At 39.2% G+C, this 19,362-nt stretch overlaps 1 protein-coding gene across 2 annotated transcripts in view; it reads left to right on the top strand.

The window, feature by feature from the left end:
- Positions 1 to 19,362, top strand: part of LOC102303868 (serine hydroxymethyltransferase 2 (mitochondrial)) — a 97,787-nt gene that overhangs the window by 19,724 nt on the left and 58,701 nt on the right. The window contains exons 7-12 of one of the 2 annotated variants that reach the window (XM_005929704.2): positions 1,145 to 1,284; positions 1,407 to 1,569; positions 1,777 to 1,876; positions 3,797 to 3,952; positions 4,584 to 4,691; positions 4,951 to 5,436. In XM_005929704.2, coding sequence (XP_005929766.1) covers positions 1,145 to 1,284; positions 1,407 to 1,569; positions 1,777 to 1,876; positions 3,797 to 3,952; positions 4,584 to 4,691; positions 4,951 to 5,078 — 795 coding nt within the window. In that variant the 3' untranslated portion in view covers positions 5,079 to 5,436. Of the gene's footprint in view, positions 1 to 1,144; positions 1,285 to 1,406; positions 1,570 to 1,776; positions 1,877 to 3,796; positions 3,953 to 4,583; positions 4,692 to 4,950; positions 5,437 to 8,805; positions 8,888 to 19,362 lie in introns of those variants that run through there. The other variant, XR_006054754.1, reaches the window with a different exon arrangement.

Below are 19,362 nucleotides of genomic sequence, written 5' to 3'. Positions count from 1 at the left end.
AATGCTCCTTGGGGGGGTTAACATTCCTGGCAGCGGGGGATATCATTGCAGTCACGGATCAATTGGTCAAGAATCCACTAGGTATCCATCATGGTCCTGTCCTGTGAGGATGCTATTTTAAGTGGCTGTATCTAAATGGTAAATGGACTGGTCCTTCTATAGCGCTTTTCTACTCTATCTGAGCACTCAAAGCACTTTACACAACTTGTTCATTCACACCCTTTCACACAAGCACTTTTTCTAAGCTGTTACTAAATGCTTCCTTTGTAACATTCACACACGCATTCATACACCAATGGAGTATTCATACTCTGATCGGAGAAAACATGGAGGTTAGTATCTTGCCCAACTGGAGCAGACCTGGGATCGAACCACCAACCTTCCTGTTAGTAGGTGAAACTTTATTAGGTAAAACGTTGTTATTTTTGTTATTTTCACAGTAGAGGGTGTGCAAATATTAAGGGTATAACTATTGCACTGTGTATTAGATGGAGGAGTTGTACAGTGAGACTGATTCCCTGTGTCTTTCAGTGGTGCATTTGGGTGATCTTAGTCTCTCACTTAACACTGCTCCTGTGACTGGTCAGCACAGATGAGTGGGCGGGAGGTATTGCCCAGCATTGTCCTTACTTTCAACAAAATTCGGCTCTCCGACACCACCTTAAGGGAGTCCAGCTCCATCCCCACAACATTATTGTCCTTTCAGATCAGTATATTGAATTTGTTGGCATCTGCGACCCTCAACCTGCTGCCCCACCATGCAACAGCATAGAGGATGGCAGCAGCCACAACAGACATAGAAAATTCTGAGCATTTCTGACAGATCTTCAAAGACGTCAGCCGCCTCAGAAAATACAGACGACTCTGGCCCTTCTTGTAGAGCGCAGTGGTGTTTTTAACCCAGTCCAGTTTATTGTCGGTGTGTACTCTCAGGTATTTATAGTTCTCCACAATGTCCACATCGACCTCCATTATTGAAACAGGGGTCACATGTTTCCTGATCCTCATAAAGTCCACAATCAATTCTTTGGTCTTTGTCATATTGATCTTGTATTGAAAAAAACTGGAACTTTCCTGCCACATGTGTATACATGTTGGTCTTAATTTTATAACTGTTTCCTCATCCTGCCTCTTTTTCTTCCAGCTGTGCACCAACATCAATGCCTACCTGCTTGCTGACATGGCTCATATTACTGGCCTGGTGGCAGCCAAAGCCATCCCCTCGCCCTTTGAACATGCCGACCTGGTCACCTCCACCACGCACAAGTCCCTCCGTGGAGCAAGGTAAGGTCAAACTGTAAGAGACACGGGTGGGAACAAAAATCAAATTACTGAGAAGCAAACCTGGTTTGGTTTTTAGAGAATAGTAAAAGTGCTTCATCAGTAAAAGATTCTGTTCTGTCCAGGGCTGGTCTCATCTTCTATCGGAAGGGTGTTCGCTCAGTTGACAAAAAGGGAAAGGAAATCATGTACGACCTCGAGGACAAGGTCAACTTTTCTGTCTTCCCCTCCCTGCAGGGTGGACCTCATAACCATGCCATTGCTGCTGTAGCAGTGGCACTCAGACAGGTCTGCACAACCTTAAGAACATGTTGCATAAACTTCAGTCAGCAGAGGGGAAGTAATCTGTTCTGTCACAAGATGCATATAACATTAGTTTTTGTTAATAAAACTTTAGACATGATGCAGTTACATCATACAGTTTCTTGATGTCTGTATCTATTTTTGATAGCCAAATGATAAACTTACTGTATGGTTTTGGTTCTGTGTGTCCAGGCACAGTCGCCCCTGTTTAAGAAGTATGTTGACCAGGTGCTAAAGAATGCCAAGGCTATGGCTGCAGCTCTTCTCAGCAAAGGCTACACTCTGGTATCAGGTAATCTAGTGTGTATTTACTCAATTCTTTATTTTCCAAGTCACAGACTCAGCACAGAGCATTTAACACTGAAAATTCACATAAAATGTCCTGTAACAAAATGCAAATTACACAGCAAGAAAAAAAGCACAAATCCATTTAAATTCATGATGTGCAAATAGGCTAATGTCGCTGCGCCTGCCTTGTCAGTCAAGAAAATAAAATCAGATGAAAGTGGTCACTTTGCGGTTGTGAGCAAATGCCTGAATCTTGTACTGAATCCAATACGCTGGCCTCAGCTGTTTTTTGATGTATAGCCTTCAATTGATACTCTAAAAATACAGACTTGTCCTGTGCTTACTCTGCAGTGTGTACATACACCCTTCTTTAATCCCTTAGTAAATGTTTTAGCCAAATAACTGGAAAGAGTGAAAGACCGTACCAGTAAAACACAAATTCAGTGCTTTTACAAACCCTATACAAATGTTGGTTGACTTAGTTTCAACTGTTAAAGACAATTCCTGTCTGACTTTCCTGATTAAGTTCCCTTCAGGTGACAAACTATCACAGAGACTAATAATATCTTATCTTATAACGTTTGTAAACTGGAAGTGGAATCTAATTAGTTAACATATCCCAGTTGCATTTTCTCAGTACAAAGCTAGAATAAGTTCATACGATCTAATTACTAGGAGGTACACTGTACAACTACCTTCCATAGTCTCAGCTAATGGAGAGCGTCATTAACAAAGTGGGAAGAGGCCTAAAATATTCTTGTTCCACCACAGGTTATAAATAATGCTGTCAGTTCCTAAATGTTGTCTAATTATCAGCATTCTTCAGACATAATGTTTGCTTAAGAAAACAAACAAGCAAAAAAAGAAAAAAGAAAACGCAGTCCAGAACACGCTTGGCCTGTGATTTACTCTATCCCATTAATCTCCTCACTGTCATTCTCTTTGGGGGTGATTTTTGAGATTTATGTTGTAGAGTTCTCTATTTTAATGGTCAGCCATCTTGAAAATTGAACTCTGTACATTATGAACTTGTAAATGATAATTCCAGAGTAGTAGAATTACACACAGTTGCACATGGGCTACTCTGATAGATTTTCATAATGTTTAACTATTAAATGAAGTGCTGTGGAGAGCTGCCTTTGTATAGTTGATGTAAGGAGCACCAAGATAAAAAAGTATCAGTATAAAAGTCATCTTGTCCATAACCAACAAATTTGTGAACTAATGAGCAAATCCTGCAGCCCAGGCAAGGTAAACTAGCTGACAGGTTGTGTAATGACTTATCCATGTTTTTAAAGAAAGCAACATTATCAGGTACTTCCATTGATACTCTGAACACATAATTATCCACTCATGTCCTAAATAACAGCAATTAAGTGAGTCCTCACTTAAAAAACAAAGAAAGAAAACAAAAGGAAAACAAAAAACTGCCTCACACAGTCATCCAGCAGCTCGGATTATTGTGGGTTTTTTGGTTTATTATGTCTAGAATAAAGATATTTATAATACCTTTGGTGGTTGTCACTATTATTGGTTAGACTTTTACGTGTCCTACTTAAAAAAGTGCATTTTGACGGCCTGTATTCCAGGAACATGTGCATTTACTGTTACTGTTAGCTTCCACAAGAGTGGAAGCTAACAGGGATCCAAATAAATGATCTATTTGTCTCCTTCACACTTAAATCTTATTAAATGAACAAAATCTAATTTGGCTTTTTTGGTTTCAGCGTTGTGAAATGTATAAATAGCATGAATCAGATAAGCACATAAAAGAGGAGAAAATGTCAAGCAGTACTCCTTCTTAAGCTAAATCTAATATCTGTGTTTCATACATTGGTGTGACAAGGTGCTGTGATCAAATGCTTCACAGCGAGGTTTGTGTGTCTACAAAACAACATGCTTCTGTCCTCGTTAAAAATTCCAGGTGGGACCGACACCCACCTGGTCCTCGTGGACCTGCGGCCCAGGGATGTTGACGGGGCTCGGACTGAGAGGTTACTTGAGCTTGCGTCAATCTCCACCAATAAGACTGCCTGCCCTGGAGACAAGAGCGCCCTGGCGCCTGGTGGCCTCAGACTAGGTAAGAAGCAGCTTCACATCACACTGTGTTTGGCCGAACACACACCAGGGGTGTTGTGAAACCATGCGCTTCCCTGTATATTCATTTTGAATGTTAAAAGAAACCGATCAGTTGTTCAGCAATGTTATAAAGTTTTTTTTGTCAGATTTATTTTACATTCACCACCTTCTTCAATTAATCTGTGTTGCTTTTTTAAAAATGTAGTTCTGCCTATGGAAATTAGTCAGCCACAAATTAAGCCACAAGCACTGAGCTGTTCATGATTAATTAAACTTGTTTGGCTTTTTAATCATCTTCCAGGAAGTTCAAGAGCTTCTCATCTACACTCCCTCATTTTTAGCATTATCTTAAGGCAATATTTCGTACCTGTAATCCAATGCACTGCACTTATTACTTTCTCTTTTGTCCTGCACTGTGGCAGCCATTAGTATTTGTGTAGTCAAATCTGTATAGATTAATTACTGACCTTTTAAGAAGCTCCAAGTCTATACTATTTTTAAACACTATATGGCCAAATTAGCAGAAAAAAAGCAAGAACAAGAATTTAAAAAACGTAAAACTGGAAAAGCAGAAAAGGAAGCATATAGTTCATAGTCTATTTCAACCTGAGTGATGTGTTCTTCTCTGTCAGGTGCTCCAGCCCTGACCTCGAGACAGTTCAAAGAAGCTGACTTTGTGCAAGTTGTCGAGTTCATGGATGAGGGTTTCAAGATTGCCTTGGATGTCAAGAAAAAGACAGGTGAGCCTGCTGTGAGGAGGGGGGCAGATTAATCTGTAGCTCAGTGGATGCCTAAAACATGTTTAAACTCTTTTTACCAAAGCACAGTTTGAAACTGTTCATTATTAACTGTAATAGCATTAGTGAATTTATAAAGTCAATTATAGTGCACGGTCTTTAAAATTGCTGCATGAGAGAAGACAAAATGCCCAGTGGTAGTGAAACAGAGGAAGCTAAGAATAAACATCTGAGCATTTCTCTTTTCTGTTGTTGTTTGCAGGAAAGCTCCAGGACTTCAAGAACTTCCTTCTTCAGGACCCAGAAACGGTGGCTCGCATCGCAGATCTGCGCCACCGTGTTGAAGCTTTTGCCAGGCCCTTTCCCATGCCAGGGTTCCCAAACCATTAGCCCACTGTGGACTCACGGGTCTATCACAGCCAGATGGCAGAGAGCCGGCAGGGCAGAAGTGTGGATGGAGTGAAATGTGGCCGGTGCCTGTGAGCTGAAATGGCTTCAATTCACTTTTTCAATCATATACGGGAAACAATTTTTATACTGCTTTGCAGTCACGAGTCATCTGTTTGGGTAAAAACATAGCTTCCATGTTGAGTTAAAGAAACAATCAAATGTGACAGATTTTCTAGAGCAGAACAACATATTTTCTATTGTGTGTGTGAAGATTTTCTTCTTCATATCATTTTGTAATAAAAATGTGTGTGGAAGAAATAATTAGCAAAAGTCGGTGTCACAGTGTCTGTGATCTCAATGAAAAAGAAAAATCATCCTGGATATGTTTACTCATGGTCACCTACTAACTGGAAGCTTGGTGTTTCGATCCCTATCTGCTCCAGTGTGCATGCCAGATATCTTTGGCTGGGCAGCCTTTTGCAAGATACGAACACCAAATTGCTCTCTATCAGAGTATGAATGTGTGTGAATGTTAAATAGAAAGAGCATAGAAAAAAAGTGCTATATAAGATCCAGTCAGTTTACCATTTACCCTTTAATGTGTGTACCTGCTCTCATCACTGAAAAGCACAAGGCTAGTGGCAATTCTGGTATTCTATGGCGAATGCTAAAAGGTGCCAGGTAATACGCACAGGGCCCACTGGAGGATGTCAGGCCCCAGCCACCTTCATGAAGTCTGTCTCTTAATCTTTGGTCAGAGACATTCACACTAGTGGCCTGCTGGAGGCCCTTTCTGTTCTCATGTGCTCATTCTGCTCCTCCACAGTGCACATGGTTTCAACAAATGCGAATAAACTGTCTACATCACAACTCAGTCAAAACACATTTTACTATAGTGTTCAGAAGTCTCTGATTTTTTTTTTTTAACTGACAACTGCTGGTTTGAACCAATCTTTTTCATGTTTGTGTTCATTTTAGTAGTGCCATTCTAATAAACCCCAGTAATGAAAGTATGGTCTGTGTTGTGTAATTCTGTTATATTGTTATGTTTAACGTATTTGCAGAGGATTAAAACAGAAATCTTAAGCTTTGAAAAATGAATTTAGTCAAAATTTATAGAAAAAAAATGTGAATGCATGCATCTATTTGATATTGACATAACATTGTTGGTGGCATTTACCTGGCAGAGTTTGCAGATGAAAGTTTCCTAAACAGTACAGATTTTCTACAGCTCCACTTACATGCATACTCATATAATTACACTTGAATTTTTTAATTTCATGATACCTCATTTCTGGTTTTCAAGAAGAAAACTTTTTACAAACCGTTTTACAAAAAAGTGTTGGTTTATAAAATAAGTATGAAAAAGTTTTTCCTTATAACATTTTTTTGCAGTTTGGTTGGTTTTCCACAAGTCAGCCTGTTACACTCACTGGCCATTTGGTTGGTACACCTCACAGTAATATTTCTTCAGGACAAACCATGAATTAAAAACTCATCTCATTTAATATGTGCATCTGTTCACTTGTTTTTTTGCCCCTCAAAGCTACGCTTATTTCAATCTCATAGCAAGGTGTCTCTGAAGGTGTGCCCGTCTCACCTTAACACTGATTGGAACAGGGTGACTGGTGGTTTGCGCATGGCCATTGTAGATAACATTCATGTCTTTGACAGTAAACTAAGGGAAACCAAGACAGCAGGCATGCTGCCACTGGCCCTGCTTTCACAGCTCTGAGATCAGTTACGATCTGCGCTTCCTTGCAAGCTCCAGCTAGCATTAGCAAGTAAATGAGTTTCTGTGGTTTATCATTGTACCAGAAAGGTTTTCTCCTGTTAACCATCCTTGGTCAACATGTTGACCATGATATAGAGAAGATAGAGTTTGAAAAAGTTGTACTTCATTGTCAGTACATTAACAATCAAAACTCAGAGAACTGCCGTTCACTGTTCAAGGTTCAAGGTTCTTTATTTGTCACATGCATAGTTATACAAGTATAACACACAGTGAAATGTAGCCTTTTTTCTTTTTTTTTTTAAGGTATTTGGATATTAGGGCTGGGCGATATGGCCTAAAATCCATATCATGGTATAATTTGAAGCACGTGCGGTAACGATATATATCGCGATATATTCTTTTCTTCGGTATAACATATTTTCCACACTATAAGGCACACTTAAAATCCTTTAATTTTCTCAAAAATCGAGAGTGTGCCTTATGTATGAATTCTGGTTGTGCTTACTAACCTCGAACCGATCTTGGCATGCAAAAATCTGTTAAAAATGTTTTAGTACAACTTTGGTAAGCCGCACTGCTTGATGGATTGTCAGAGCATTATGGCTGCTGTGGTGAGGAGCTTCGCGGAGTCATCTGGGTCCAAAACTCCATCGGCTTCAGGTCCCAAAGTCAAACGAACACTGAGAGTTAAAAACGGTCTAAATTATTTCATCTTTAATAAAATCATCAGCGTTGCTGCTTTACCAGGTGCAACAATTAAGTTTAACATCCATGAAAACAGAAGTTATTAAATTTAACGGAGTTACAAGTTAACAGGAAGTTAGCTCGCTAGTTTCCACCTAAACATGACATACCATGTTCTGAGAGATTTTTGAAACTAATTAAAACGTACAGCTCTGCTACCACTTCCAACATAAATGAAGACAGACAACTAAACAGCAGTGGCGTTTGCAGGGTTAATGAAGTTAGACTACCTGGTATATAATGTTGTGCTACGTGATTGCTAGCAACACAGCTATGTTAGCATAACATTAGCACAGTGAAGCTGGAGGATGAACGCCAACTTTTTTTCCACTCGATAAAAGTTAACGTGAGGGATTCTGGTGGTTAGGGACAAATGCAATCTAATAGCAGGATGCTATACACGGGGCAAACTTCAGTCAGGAGAACAACTGAGATTATTCATCCACAATAAGAGGTTAGTTATTAATATACTGCAACAATATGGGAATAGAAGAGCTGAGAGAGAATTCAATATTAATGAATCAATGTTACAGAAGTGGAGGAAGCGCAGTTTTTGGCTTTCCCCATATCATCTCTGTTAACATCTGTTCACCGGCATAATTTGATTGTAGCCGCTGCGATGCTTTCGACCAAAACAGGCACAGCTTGATGACATCATCAACATGCGCTATCGCGATAGATCAAAATCTCTATCGTTGGTCAAATTTATATCGTTTCTATAGTATATCGTTTATATCGCCCACCCCTACTGGATATATTTCTTTTAAATCCCAGATATGGTTGTGTTAGAAAATCAGAGTAGATCAGTTGTTCCCAAAACACTCAGTCTGGCCCTTCTGGAACAAACAACCACATTCAGAGTCAGCTTGGTCAGAAGGCCAGCAGATTATCTTGACCATGTCAACGTGCCTAAATACAATAGTTGCTGCCAAGAAAATGTTTGCACTAGCAGGTGAGTCTATCATAGTGGCTGGAAAATGAACTGCAATTTGCTAAAAGGACATTTTTAGAGCTGGTTCCTTCATGTGGCACACTGCCCGTGCCTCAATGCTCTTTTTTTATATACTTAAATTGTTATGCCCCGCCCACCGTTCGGCTGTTCTCTTACCTGCTGACTGCTTAACAGTGGGTGTGAATACCTGGCACTCATTTACCATGAAAGTAAGCAAACTTGCTAAAAGTTGTTTTTGGTTTTATAATAGTTACTTTCATAAACATAAATACTTTTCCTTTGCTCGTTTCCAATAGGAAGAGTTGCACCGGACAACTCACGCCTTTCCCACTCTACGAAAAAGGTTCATCTGCTAATGTCAGTTGGCTGCATCCACAGGTAGGTTTTTGTTTGCTGCTTGTGCTAATATGTCCAACAGAGGCTGAAGTCTTCTCTCTATTTACTGCTACTGCCTTATATTGTAACATCTAACCACTGCATGCAATAGAATCCATCTATTTTTTAAAATGTTTGCATGAGGTTGTTTTCTCTTGCTGAGCTGTTTGTATGACGATACCAGTTGGCTAATTTGCATAAAGTAGAATGGCATTTGGGACTATTTTTGTGCCAGTGTTGGGCTGAGTTGTTTAGCATTTCCCTGTAGACAGGGTGCTGTTGTTTTGGAGGTTTCCTATAGGCTTGCTATCAGTGTCAGAAAATATTGGCATTGAAAAGTGAATATTAAATGCAAACATTCACATATTTCACTTAATTTCAGGAGTAGGACAAGAAAAAATATTTCAGTGGAACCAGTGTTCATTCAGCCTTTGCCACTCTCCACTGTTAGGTTATCAGCTGTTTTGTGTTGATTATTCATGTCATATCTATGAAGACATTTTTATTGTCATTTTAATTAAATTAATAAGAACACCTGTGGCAGTGTTTAGATGTGTCTGAATCTTTTCGGAGCTGTGGACTGGTCCTTGTGCAGCGAGTCATCACAGACCATTTGACCTCAGCAGGATTTACAGAGATGCATTAAAGCTGGCGCCGGGATTGTATTTTTGTGGAGGAGTCTTTTGTTTGCGTGAACATGTGTTGTGCCAGGTTCCTGCTTGCAGGACTGATCAAGTCAGAGTCCCTGATATTTCAGCTATGCATGTTATGTGATGTGTAGATATGCATATTAAATCTGTGGATTTACATGTCTGAGCATGAGGTGGCACATTCAAGTTGGTTTCAATGCGTAACAAGAAACACTTCTTTAAATTCACTCGTGTAAAATGTGTCATGCTTTCTGGGTCTTGAACCCAAGGCTTTGTGTTTCTCTGTGGATTTAGTGAATCCTTATGGTTTTGAGGGTCACTTGTTTTAATTTGGCTCTTTTGCAATTTTAGTCAGGCTTCTATATTTCTTTGCCATTTATTATATCCTCTGTTTGTATTATAGTTTATCTTTTTGGTTATGCAATATTTAGGTATCGTCTTTTGTGATCCCTTTCTGTGTTCCCAGTCATGCCCCCCTTTCTGTCTGGTCTCTCTGTCTCCTGTTTGCATGGTTGTCTGGTTTCCTCTTTCATTCTCTTACTTCTATCTGGTCACTGTGCTTGTTTATCACCTGTATCAAGTTCATAAGCCTTAGTCTGGGTCTCAGGGTATGTGTTAGTTCCTGTTTTATTATGATAGTCCTGTGTTTCATGTACTTCGTTCTGAGTTTTAGCTTCTCTGCTTAGTTGATTGACGTGATTTGTTACAGCTGTGTCCCCCCCCCTATATTACCTGGTGTGTATTTATTTTAGAAGTCTCTGCTGTTCTTCCCATGGTAGTGTATTCCATTGCCCTGTTTTTCTCTAAGTTGTTCCTCAGATGCTTTTGGGGGTTTTTTCCTTTGGAATGCCAGCACAAAAATGGTAAAAATGGCCTGTATTTGTATAGTGCTTTACTAGTCACTAAGGACCCCAAAGCGCTTTACACATCCATTCATCATCTTGAGCCACGATCGGCCCACAAAAACTGTGATCTTGTTGAATCGTGCATTAGGATCCACACTACTGAACCATGACAAAATAGAATTTACTAAGGGTACATTTATGTCATACTTTCCTTTACTTTGAATTTAAACGATAACAGCTTATGTGCATTGTTGAATATGTAAGTTAAATATGTAAGTTAAACAATTTGAAATGGGTTTTTTTGGAAAATCTGAACATTTTTTTGTGTATCAGCCAGCCACGACAATAAAACCAGTGAGTGGTGAAAAAGTAGCATTGATTATTTTGTGATAACGACGTGTCTTTAGAGGTGGGATAATGAATAAAGCTTTGTTTGGGTTTTTTCAGTCTAAGATGGCTGCAAGAGGCTCTGGGTTTGCCGTTCAGGTGGGAAACCTTTTTTCCTGGCATTTATGCTGATACATGTTCATGTTGCTCTTCACAAGTCTTGGCAAGTCTATGCCATGCCAGCAAGTTATTTTTGAAGCAGAAAGCTGACCTGCCAAATATTAGGCAGGTGCTTTTAACAAGCAGACTGATTTGTAGGAATCATGAAAAGCAAATTGCGCCTGTACCTTACTTGTCTCCAGATGATGTGTGTGACAAAATATGACTATAGTAATGTACTGTCAGTTTCTAGTGCTCAGAGTAGAAAAGCAGTATAGAAACATTCTACTTACAGGAACTGCTCCAACATGGAAGCCCATGACACAAAGCTCAGAGTACAGAGGTTTTGTGTTGAGGTTAACGCTAGACGTTTGGGGGTCTGCAGTTAATGAGACAGCAGAGTGTTGGTCACGGAGTACTCAGAAAACCTTAATCTGCCAATTTATGGGGTCTCGAATTCAATGAGTGACAGTAATTCATACCTGCAGTTATAAATATATTCAGGTATAGTTTGGGAATATTAATTTTGTTGGTATCCACTCAGGTGGTCTCCATTCTGTCGTCATGGTATTTTTCTTCTATGAGTTTGTTATTACTTAATGCCTACAAAGCCGAGGTTACCTGCTGTGCATTACAGCTACATAAAGAGTGATGTGTGTGACTACTGACACCAGTAACTATTCTTCTGCAACCAAAATTTAACTCAGTTTTACATCAGAAAATACTGAAAACAACACTGCACACCTGCATAGTAGGTTTTGGAAACTGCTTTACACATGCACACGCGCGCACACGCACATACAAACAACTTGGTGAGAAACCTTTCAGTCAGCACTAATGGTTCCGTCCTTAAAAAAAAAGTATTTGTTTTTTGTTGGACGTCTTACGTAACGCAGCTTGCTCTTAATCCCTTGCAGGAGTTACCACAATATTTTCATTGTTCCGTTCTGTAGAAGCACAGCAGATGAGTTAAATGTTTTACCAGCAGAACAGATCATAAAATCACTCTGTAAAAGGAATGGGTTCACAAGCAAGAAAAAGTGCAATGAAAAAGTACTCTTCAGTTGTAATTGTCATAATCGTACACAGTATTACCCATCTGGTACATTTCCTCATAATGCCGGTCATATATCATAGCCTTAAAACTCCCTCTGATCTGCCCTCTGCTGTAAAAACAGAAGCAAACACACACTGAGACACACATACACACACACACCGAGACACGCACACAGTTTAAAATGAAAGGATGATAAAATTTAATTCCCTTGGTAGCTGATCTGACAATAAATCATGTCCTTTTAATGAGGAGAGGGATAAATGACAGTGTCAGCAATTAATTAGAAATGCATCTTCAGCCTGTCATGTCTGTGGAGCTGTGTGTGTGTGCGTGCGTGCATGCGTGTGTGTGTGTGAGAGAGAGAGACGGTATGAGTGTGCCTCACAGTATGCACGAATGTACCTTTGTCACTTCAACACCTGTCATGATTAAACCTGGCAGAAGTTGATACAACCATAAAATGATCTAAATATAAACAGGAGAAGCTGTCTGTCTGTCTGGATGTAACCATGTTACAAGTCATATTTATACATCCAAGCCACACTAATGCGTTGTAATTATTCCATAAGTGCTTCTCATAGTGTCAGTGGCATCACATCAGAGCACATGGATGATGCTGGTCTGTACAGTAATCCTAATCCGGCTCCTAATCCTTTCATGCTACCTCAAATGCTGCTGCTGCTAGTACTGATAATCATAGTCAAACGTGACCCTTCATCGAATCCCCTGCACCAACAATGGACAACCTAACAAAGTCCTGCATAGCATGGAGTTTATCTTTCTGCCAGCTGTACCTAACAAACGTGAAATACAGATTTAGACATGAGTGGAAACAACCTGCAGTCATATCAGACACCCCTTTTTAAAGTAACCTGAGGCAACTTTTTTTGATCAGTGCTACGAGTAACAGTTACAAGAGAATCATAGCTACAGGTCATCTCTGCTTTTTTTTTTCCTCCCTTGGAATCTTTTTTTTTTTACAGATGGCATCATATCAACCAGCTCCTGCTCTACTGAGTCCTTCTCTGCTATTTTCCTGATCTCTTATAAAGAGATAAACTTACAAAGTTTGCTGTTTCAGTGATAGTTGTATATCATATTATATCATTTCAAACAGAGGTGATCCAGTAATGCTGCACTAATGAATTAGACTAACTATTCACTTTAGCTAAAGTTATTAAGTTAGCTAAAGAGTTGGGATGCTGTGTAAGACATAAATAAAGCTAAAATACAAAGGTTTGGACACCGGTTTGCATGTTTCCCTACTGTAGGGGTCTCTGCAAGCATACAGGGCTCTGAGAGGGTCCAAGATGACAACTTTGGAATTCTACTAGAAACAGTTGATCATATTTGTTTGTCAAAGATGAATTCAGGGGAAACTACGCTGAATTAGCGTTTTTAGCTAACAGCTACAATAAGCATAAAAGTTACTGTGCGGCTATCATTTGTTAACATGACGCTTGTTCTTATACATGTAATACATTTATTACCAACCTGAGAGTTTATCCGCTGGTCATTCGACATGACGAATGACTTCTGAAGTCTTAATTCAGCTCAAGACGCTGTAGATTCCCGTCAGTAACACTTTCGGTCCGCTAGTAAAACGTAGTTCTATTAATCTGCGCTCATTACTCTTGAACCGGAACCGGATGTAAGTCCCAAAAAACTGAATTTTGGAACTACGTTTGAAACTGAATGGTGAGAAGTGAATCTGAAATTATTTGAGAGCTAAATTTTTAAAGGATGAAATACAGTTTCAAAGCAAATGAATTCATTTTCAAAAATAAAATTCAATTTCAATTTAGTGATGATCATTTTCAAACCAATAAATTGAATTTCAAATTAGGCTAATTCGTATTCAGTTTTTTAAAAGCACTTATTCAAGTTACAATTCAGATTCAATCCAAGCAATTTAAATTTAACTTATTCAAATTCAGTTTCTGATGGCACAGATTTCTGCTCATACATATGAGTTTGGCCCCAAGCTAAATGGAATAAAAGTTGATTCCTTTGAGCTAATTCGAGGCCTTAGGTAATTAGGTTTGGCCCTTCAGGGTGTTTCAAGGATTAGGCTTAAATCTAAAGATGGTTCTGCTTTTGCCATCAGGGCCCCTAGACTTTGGTACAGCATACCAAAGGAAATGAAGCTGCATAAATCATTGACTTCCTTCAAATCACTTCTTAAAGTACATTTTTATACGCTTTGTGATCTGTTTTTCTTTTTGACTTCTGCTGTGTCCACTTACAAATTATAGTCATATGATATAGTAACAACATAAAAAAAACAACTTATACAGTTGTTAACCTATAGCCAATTATAATAATGGGTCATTCCATATTAGTTAGTACAACCTACTAAAGGTATGTCATTGAAGTGTTTTAGGCCAAACTGTGACTTTAGGACTATGGAATTTCAAAAGTGTAATTGAAATTCTGCATAAAATTGTGGGAGCTTGAATTTGCTTGAAAATTTGACAGTACAGCCTACACTAGAATTTTTGAAAAGCTGTTGAAATGTGTAGCACAGATCGCCATATATGACATGTACCCAGTACCATAAAATGGTACTTTGAGACCGTTCATCTGATTTGAATATTACAAAGACATTAACCTAGGAAATTGGTGGGGGGGAAAGAGTATCCTGCAAAAACATTGTAATTAAAAAAAATTGCATCTAACAACTTCAATTTCACTTTCATTGAAAGATTTGGTGTCTGGTAGTATCAGAACTTATGAAAGTGTTCTGTGTCACTTTCCCAATATGAATATTTGAGTTATTTATATTTTTGTTTACAGGCAATAACAAAAGCCTCCATCTCAGTCGTTGGCCACCCAGCTGGCCTCCTGATTGGCTTCACCTCAGGAAATTGTCCTCCTGACTTACCAGTCTTTCTGTTTGTTTGGACTTGGACTCATTGTTCTGTTTTTTGGTTCTGTTCTACGTTCCATCTGTGGTCTGTCCCCACATTATCCTGTGTGTGTATATTTTGTCTCATCTTTCCCTTGCCCTTTGTCGCATTGTCCCTCTAGGCTGCATCACTCTTGCCCTGTTCTCTGTGAGTTCCAGGTTCCCTTGTGTGAACCTAGTTCATAAGTTCCTACTTCCTGCCTTGTCCAGATTATTTTGTAATATGTATTTTGGACTTGGCTAAATTATATATGCACTTGTACTATGGTGACCCTGAGAGGCTAAATGTACTGCAATATACAGGAAGCAAAAACACAACAGAAATAGAAAAAACCCACAAAAGTTAAAGAACCTTCTGCTTCTTATAAGCGTGTCTCAGGGCAATCCTTTGCATTTTTTTGATTTTTGTCACTTCCACACTGGTCCATCACATTATTGTGTCCGTAGAAGCACTTCTGTTGTGTTTTGTGAGCCTTTTTTCTACTTTTCTAATTTTGTTGTTTTATTCAGCATCTTTTGTGTATTTTGATTTGCTAGTGCGTTCTTAATTTGCAGTCTGTTTGACCTCTCAGATCTACCATAAAGTAACAGTCTTTTGCTGCAGAAATAATAAAACACCACATGAGATTAAATGCATTTACTATAATTTTATTTCACTATCTTACTGTACATCAAAGCATCAAGATCAACGAAATCAGAGATGGTCAAGCTGTAAGCATTTGGTCAATTGACACTGAATGACCCTGATGACAATACAGTGAGTGCACTGAATTGGTGCTCTATTAATTAAGAGTAAAACTGTGTTATTTACTTTTTTCAGAAAACAGATACAAAGGATCAGTTGAGCTAGTCTAAAAAGCAAGGCAGAGAGTTATTGTCTATGACTTCCTCTTCATGTAACGTCTGTTCGTGTGTCGGTGTGGCAGTGAGTGCTCTCTAAGTGAGCCAGTTACACTTGATTTACACACAGATTTTCTCCTTTTTACCTTGACCTTAAATAAACAAATATTTTCCCACACCTGCAGCAGGGAGCCAGTAATTGAAACCTGTTTTTGTTTTTGTTTTCACCCTTACCGCAGTGGAAGCTGTTCTCATTCCTAAAGTGAAGAGGGATTCAAGGACCCAGACTGCCAATGCAGCATAATTCTTTGTCCTGCTTTTCACACAGTGGGAGCTATTCTCATACACCACATTATAAAGTTGCTGCTGGCATATTCAGAGTTTCATATATGGTGGATGTTACCTGTGCATTGTTGTATTTTTGGTGGGATGTGCCATTTTCTGCTTTTTCTTTTCAGCTTTGTTCACAAGCAGCTCGGCTGTGTTGTGGTTTTGTGATGTTACAAAGGTCAGCTCTGCACACTTCTCAATAACGCATCATTGTAGGCGATGTTCTTATAACATATGAAAGACTGGAATACAAAATCATGTGTATATACCACCAGCTGATGCGTGTGAATAAAATGCTTAAAGGTTTAACTGTATTGGTTCCTTTACATTAAAATAAAATCCTGTTTTTGTTGATTTTTACAGGGAAGGCTTTCTTTGCCTTTAGACAAAATTATTTCAAAACATTGTGTCTCTATAAACACTTACAGTTTATTTAAAAAAAACTCGATCTTACTGGAATTGTTTTGTGAAGTTGATAAATACAACTTCTTTCACCGAGACTTCTATTTACTGATGATAATCATATGAAAACTCAGTATAGGCTGTATAAAAACTCAGTATAAATTGATCAGTCACAACATTAAAGTCAATGACACCTGGAAATAAACATTCAGTTCTTGAAGTGGATCTTCATCTGTATCTGTGCAGCTCTGATTAGAGCGATCAGAACATCTTACTGAGGTTTCAAGTGGTGTTTTTTGTTTGCATGTGGGTAGGGCTGGGCGATATGGCCTAAAATCCTTATTGCAATGTAATTTGAAGCATGTGCAGTAACAATATATATTGCGATATATTCTTTTCTTCTGTAAACCGTATTTTTCACACCATAAGGTGCACTTAAAATTCTTTAATTTTCTCAAAAATCGACAGTGCACCTTATAATCTGGTGCACCTTATCCTAAAAAAATCTGTCAAATCTTTTAGTACAACTTTGGTAAGCTACGAATGGCTGCACCGCTTGATGGGGTTTCAGAGCATTATGGCTACCATAGTCAGGAGCCTCGGGAAGTAATCTGGGTCCAAAACTCCATTTGCTTCAGCTCCCAAAGTCTAACGAACACTGTGGCATCACTGAGAGTTAAAAACTGTCTAAATTCTTTAATCTTTAATAAAATGGTCAGCTTTGCTGCTTTACAAGATGTAACAATTAAGTTTAACATCCAGGCATCCAAAGTTAGCAGGAAGTTAGCTTGCTAGCTTCCACCTAAACATGATATAGCATGTTCTGACTGAGAGATTTCTGAAAAAATTAAAACAGCTAACATTCAACTGCAGGTGCATATGACCGACGTCGCAACGGTCTGCCAAAACAGGCGCAGCTTGATGACACCATCAACATGCGCTATCACGGTAGAGCGGTATTGTCAAAATCTCTACCGTTGGCCAAATTCATATCGTTTGTACCGTATACAGTTTACACTGCCCACCCCTACATGTGGGTCGTACCTACCAAAAGTAAAATGGCAGAAGAGAGGACATCCTATAAGCCAACAACAGAGTCATGGGTTGCCAACAGTCCAACAAACCTGTTGCACCTTGGTGCGTATGAGAATGTCCATGCTGACCCTTGTCCAGCATCAGAGCTGTACCATGCGAGATTGCAAGAATGTGGTGGGATTAAGCATATTTTCACATTTTACAAGGACTGCTGGGTGGAGACCTGAAGTACTGAGATTTGTTAGAGGTTGTTGAAGTGGCTCCTTTTTAGGTCCTAAATTGTCATCAAAGGCTGTTATGAGGCTCTTACTCTCAGACATGCCTGGGTTTGATCGTTGTTGTGCACACTGGGGAACAAAAACGGATGGTATTGCTATAATAATGATATTATTACATAACAATTATGCTGGTATGATTGCAGACGATATGATACTTGTTATAAAGTTGGATGCATTCAAGTATTGGTAAAGATCTCTGCTATGAAAAGGTCTGTCTGTAGTTAAATTTAATAAAAATCGGAATTACATAACCCATTTAATTTTAATCTAATTTATATCCTTTTTCTATTCACCTTTTGGCCATTTTTTTTTTTAGAAACTAAAAAAAGTAGAAATGCAGCATTTAAACTGACAACCTGTTCCTTTATGAAAGGTCATGAGGGAGAGGCGTTAAAGACAAACATTGGTTTTCTCTTTGATTTTTACACCACTCCAGCTCTGGGAGAAAACATGAAAGGCCTCTCTATCTCTGCTAGATCAGTGGATCTGCCCAGGGCCTCGCAACAACTGCCACATTACCCTCCACCACCACCACCGATGCCTCCTGTTTTGCGGCATGTCCTATTTACTTATTTATTTGTCCCTTCTCCACCCACAACTTACTTCTTATCTCAGCCATTAAAATTAATCCTCTTCTAAAAATATCTGCTCAGAGACGATGTAATCGAGGAGGAGATGGTCTTCATAAGTCTGTCTCATTCTGCTTCGCTGATGAGAACTCTCACATCAACTTATGTAATGGAAAAGCAGCACTACCTGTGTTTGTGAAGCAGAGATCTTAATCACACGCTGCCATAGTTCATTGCCTTCTGAAGTCTGATTGGGGCTGCATGTCTGCATTCATGTTTGCAGTTATGGAAAAGGATTGCCTGGGTTTGTTGACACTGAGTTTTGAAGCCGTATGAATATACTAATTCAGCTCTATAGTCCTCCTTAAATAGCAGTGTTGCCTTGACTTCTGTTGAGTTTAGAAAATAGCTGGAAAGCAGTCAAGGAAAGCGTATTATTAGACTACGAGAGCTTAAAAATGATGTTTGTGAAGGAACAGGGTGCAGGTGATGTTTTTGAAAAGTCATATTTGAAGTAAATAAGGAGGGAGTGAATGGCATCAGAATAGATTATAAAAGGAAGCTTTTACTCCTAATTAGTAAGTTGTTTCATAGTGAGCTGCTCTCGCCTCTGTGTGTTAGTTTTATATTACCGCAAAGAGGCAGTGCAATCACGGCGACCTGTGAAGCTGTTCAGGTTGGGTAATAACTGTCCCCCCTGTGTGTGTCTGTGTGTGTGACCTTGCGATTATGCCCCAGTGTGATACTTTGGCCCAGCTGATTACCTGTCAGCAGGTTTTGTGCATCTGACACAAACACACACACAATACCCAGCAACAGACAATACCCACAGGGCAGGTCACCACATTGTTGGAGAAAGCATATTACTGTTTAAAAGCCGCACACACACAGACACACTCACATAAATGGACCCATGCAGGGTCTGGAACATAGATTGTCTATTAAGCAGTGTATTAGAAGAACCCAGGGGTCTGTCATTGAGACAGGTTGTGTGCCATTAGAGCGGGATTTTATGTTGTCAGGTGGCCAGTGATACTGAGCGAGGGCGCGCGCACATGTAGACTCACACAGACACACA

Source organism: Haplochromis burtoni, unplaced genomic scaffold (assembly GCF_018398535.1).
Source record: "Haplochromis burtoni strain Fernald_Lab_line unplaced genomic scaffold, NCSU_Asbu1 Contig_125, whole genome shotgun sequence".
Taxonomy (NCBI): Eukaryota; Metazoa; Chordata; class Actinopteri; order Cichliformes; family Cichlidae; genus Haplochromis; species Haplochromis burtoni.
Note: the sequence above shows the minus strand (reverse complement) of the source record. Positions and strands in the feature narration are given on the sequence as shown.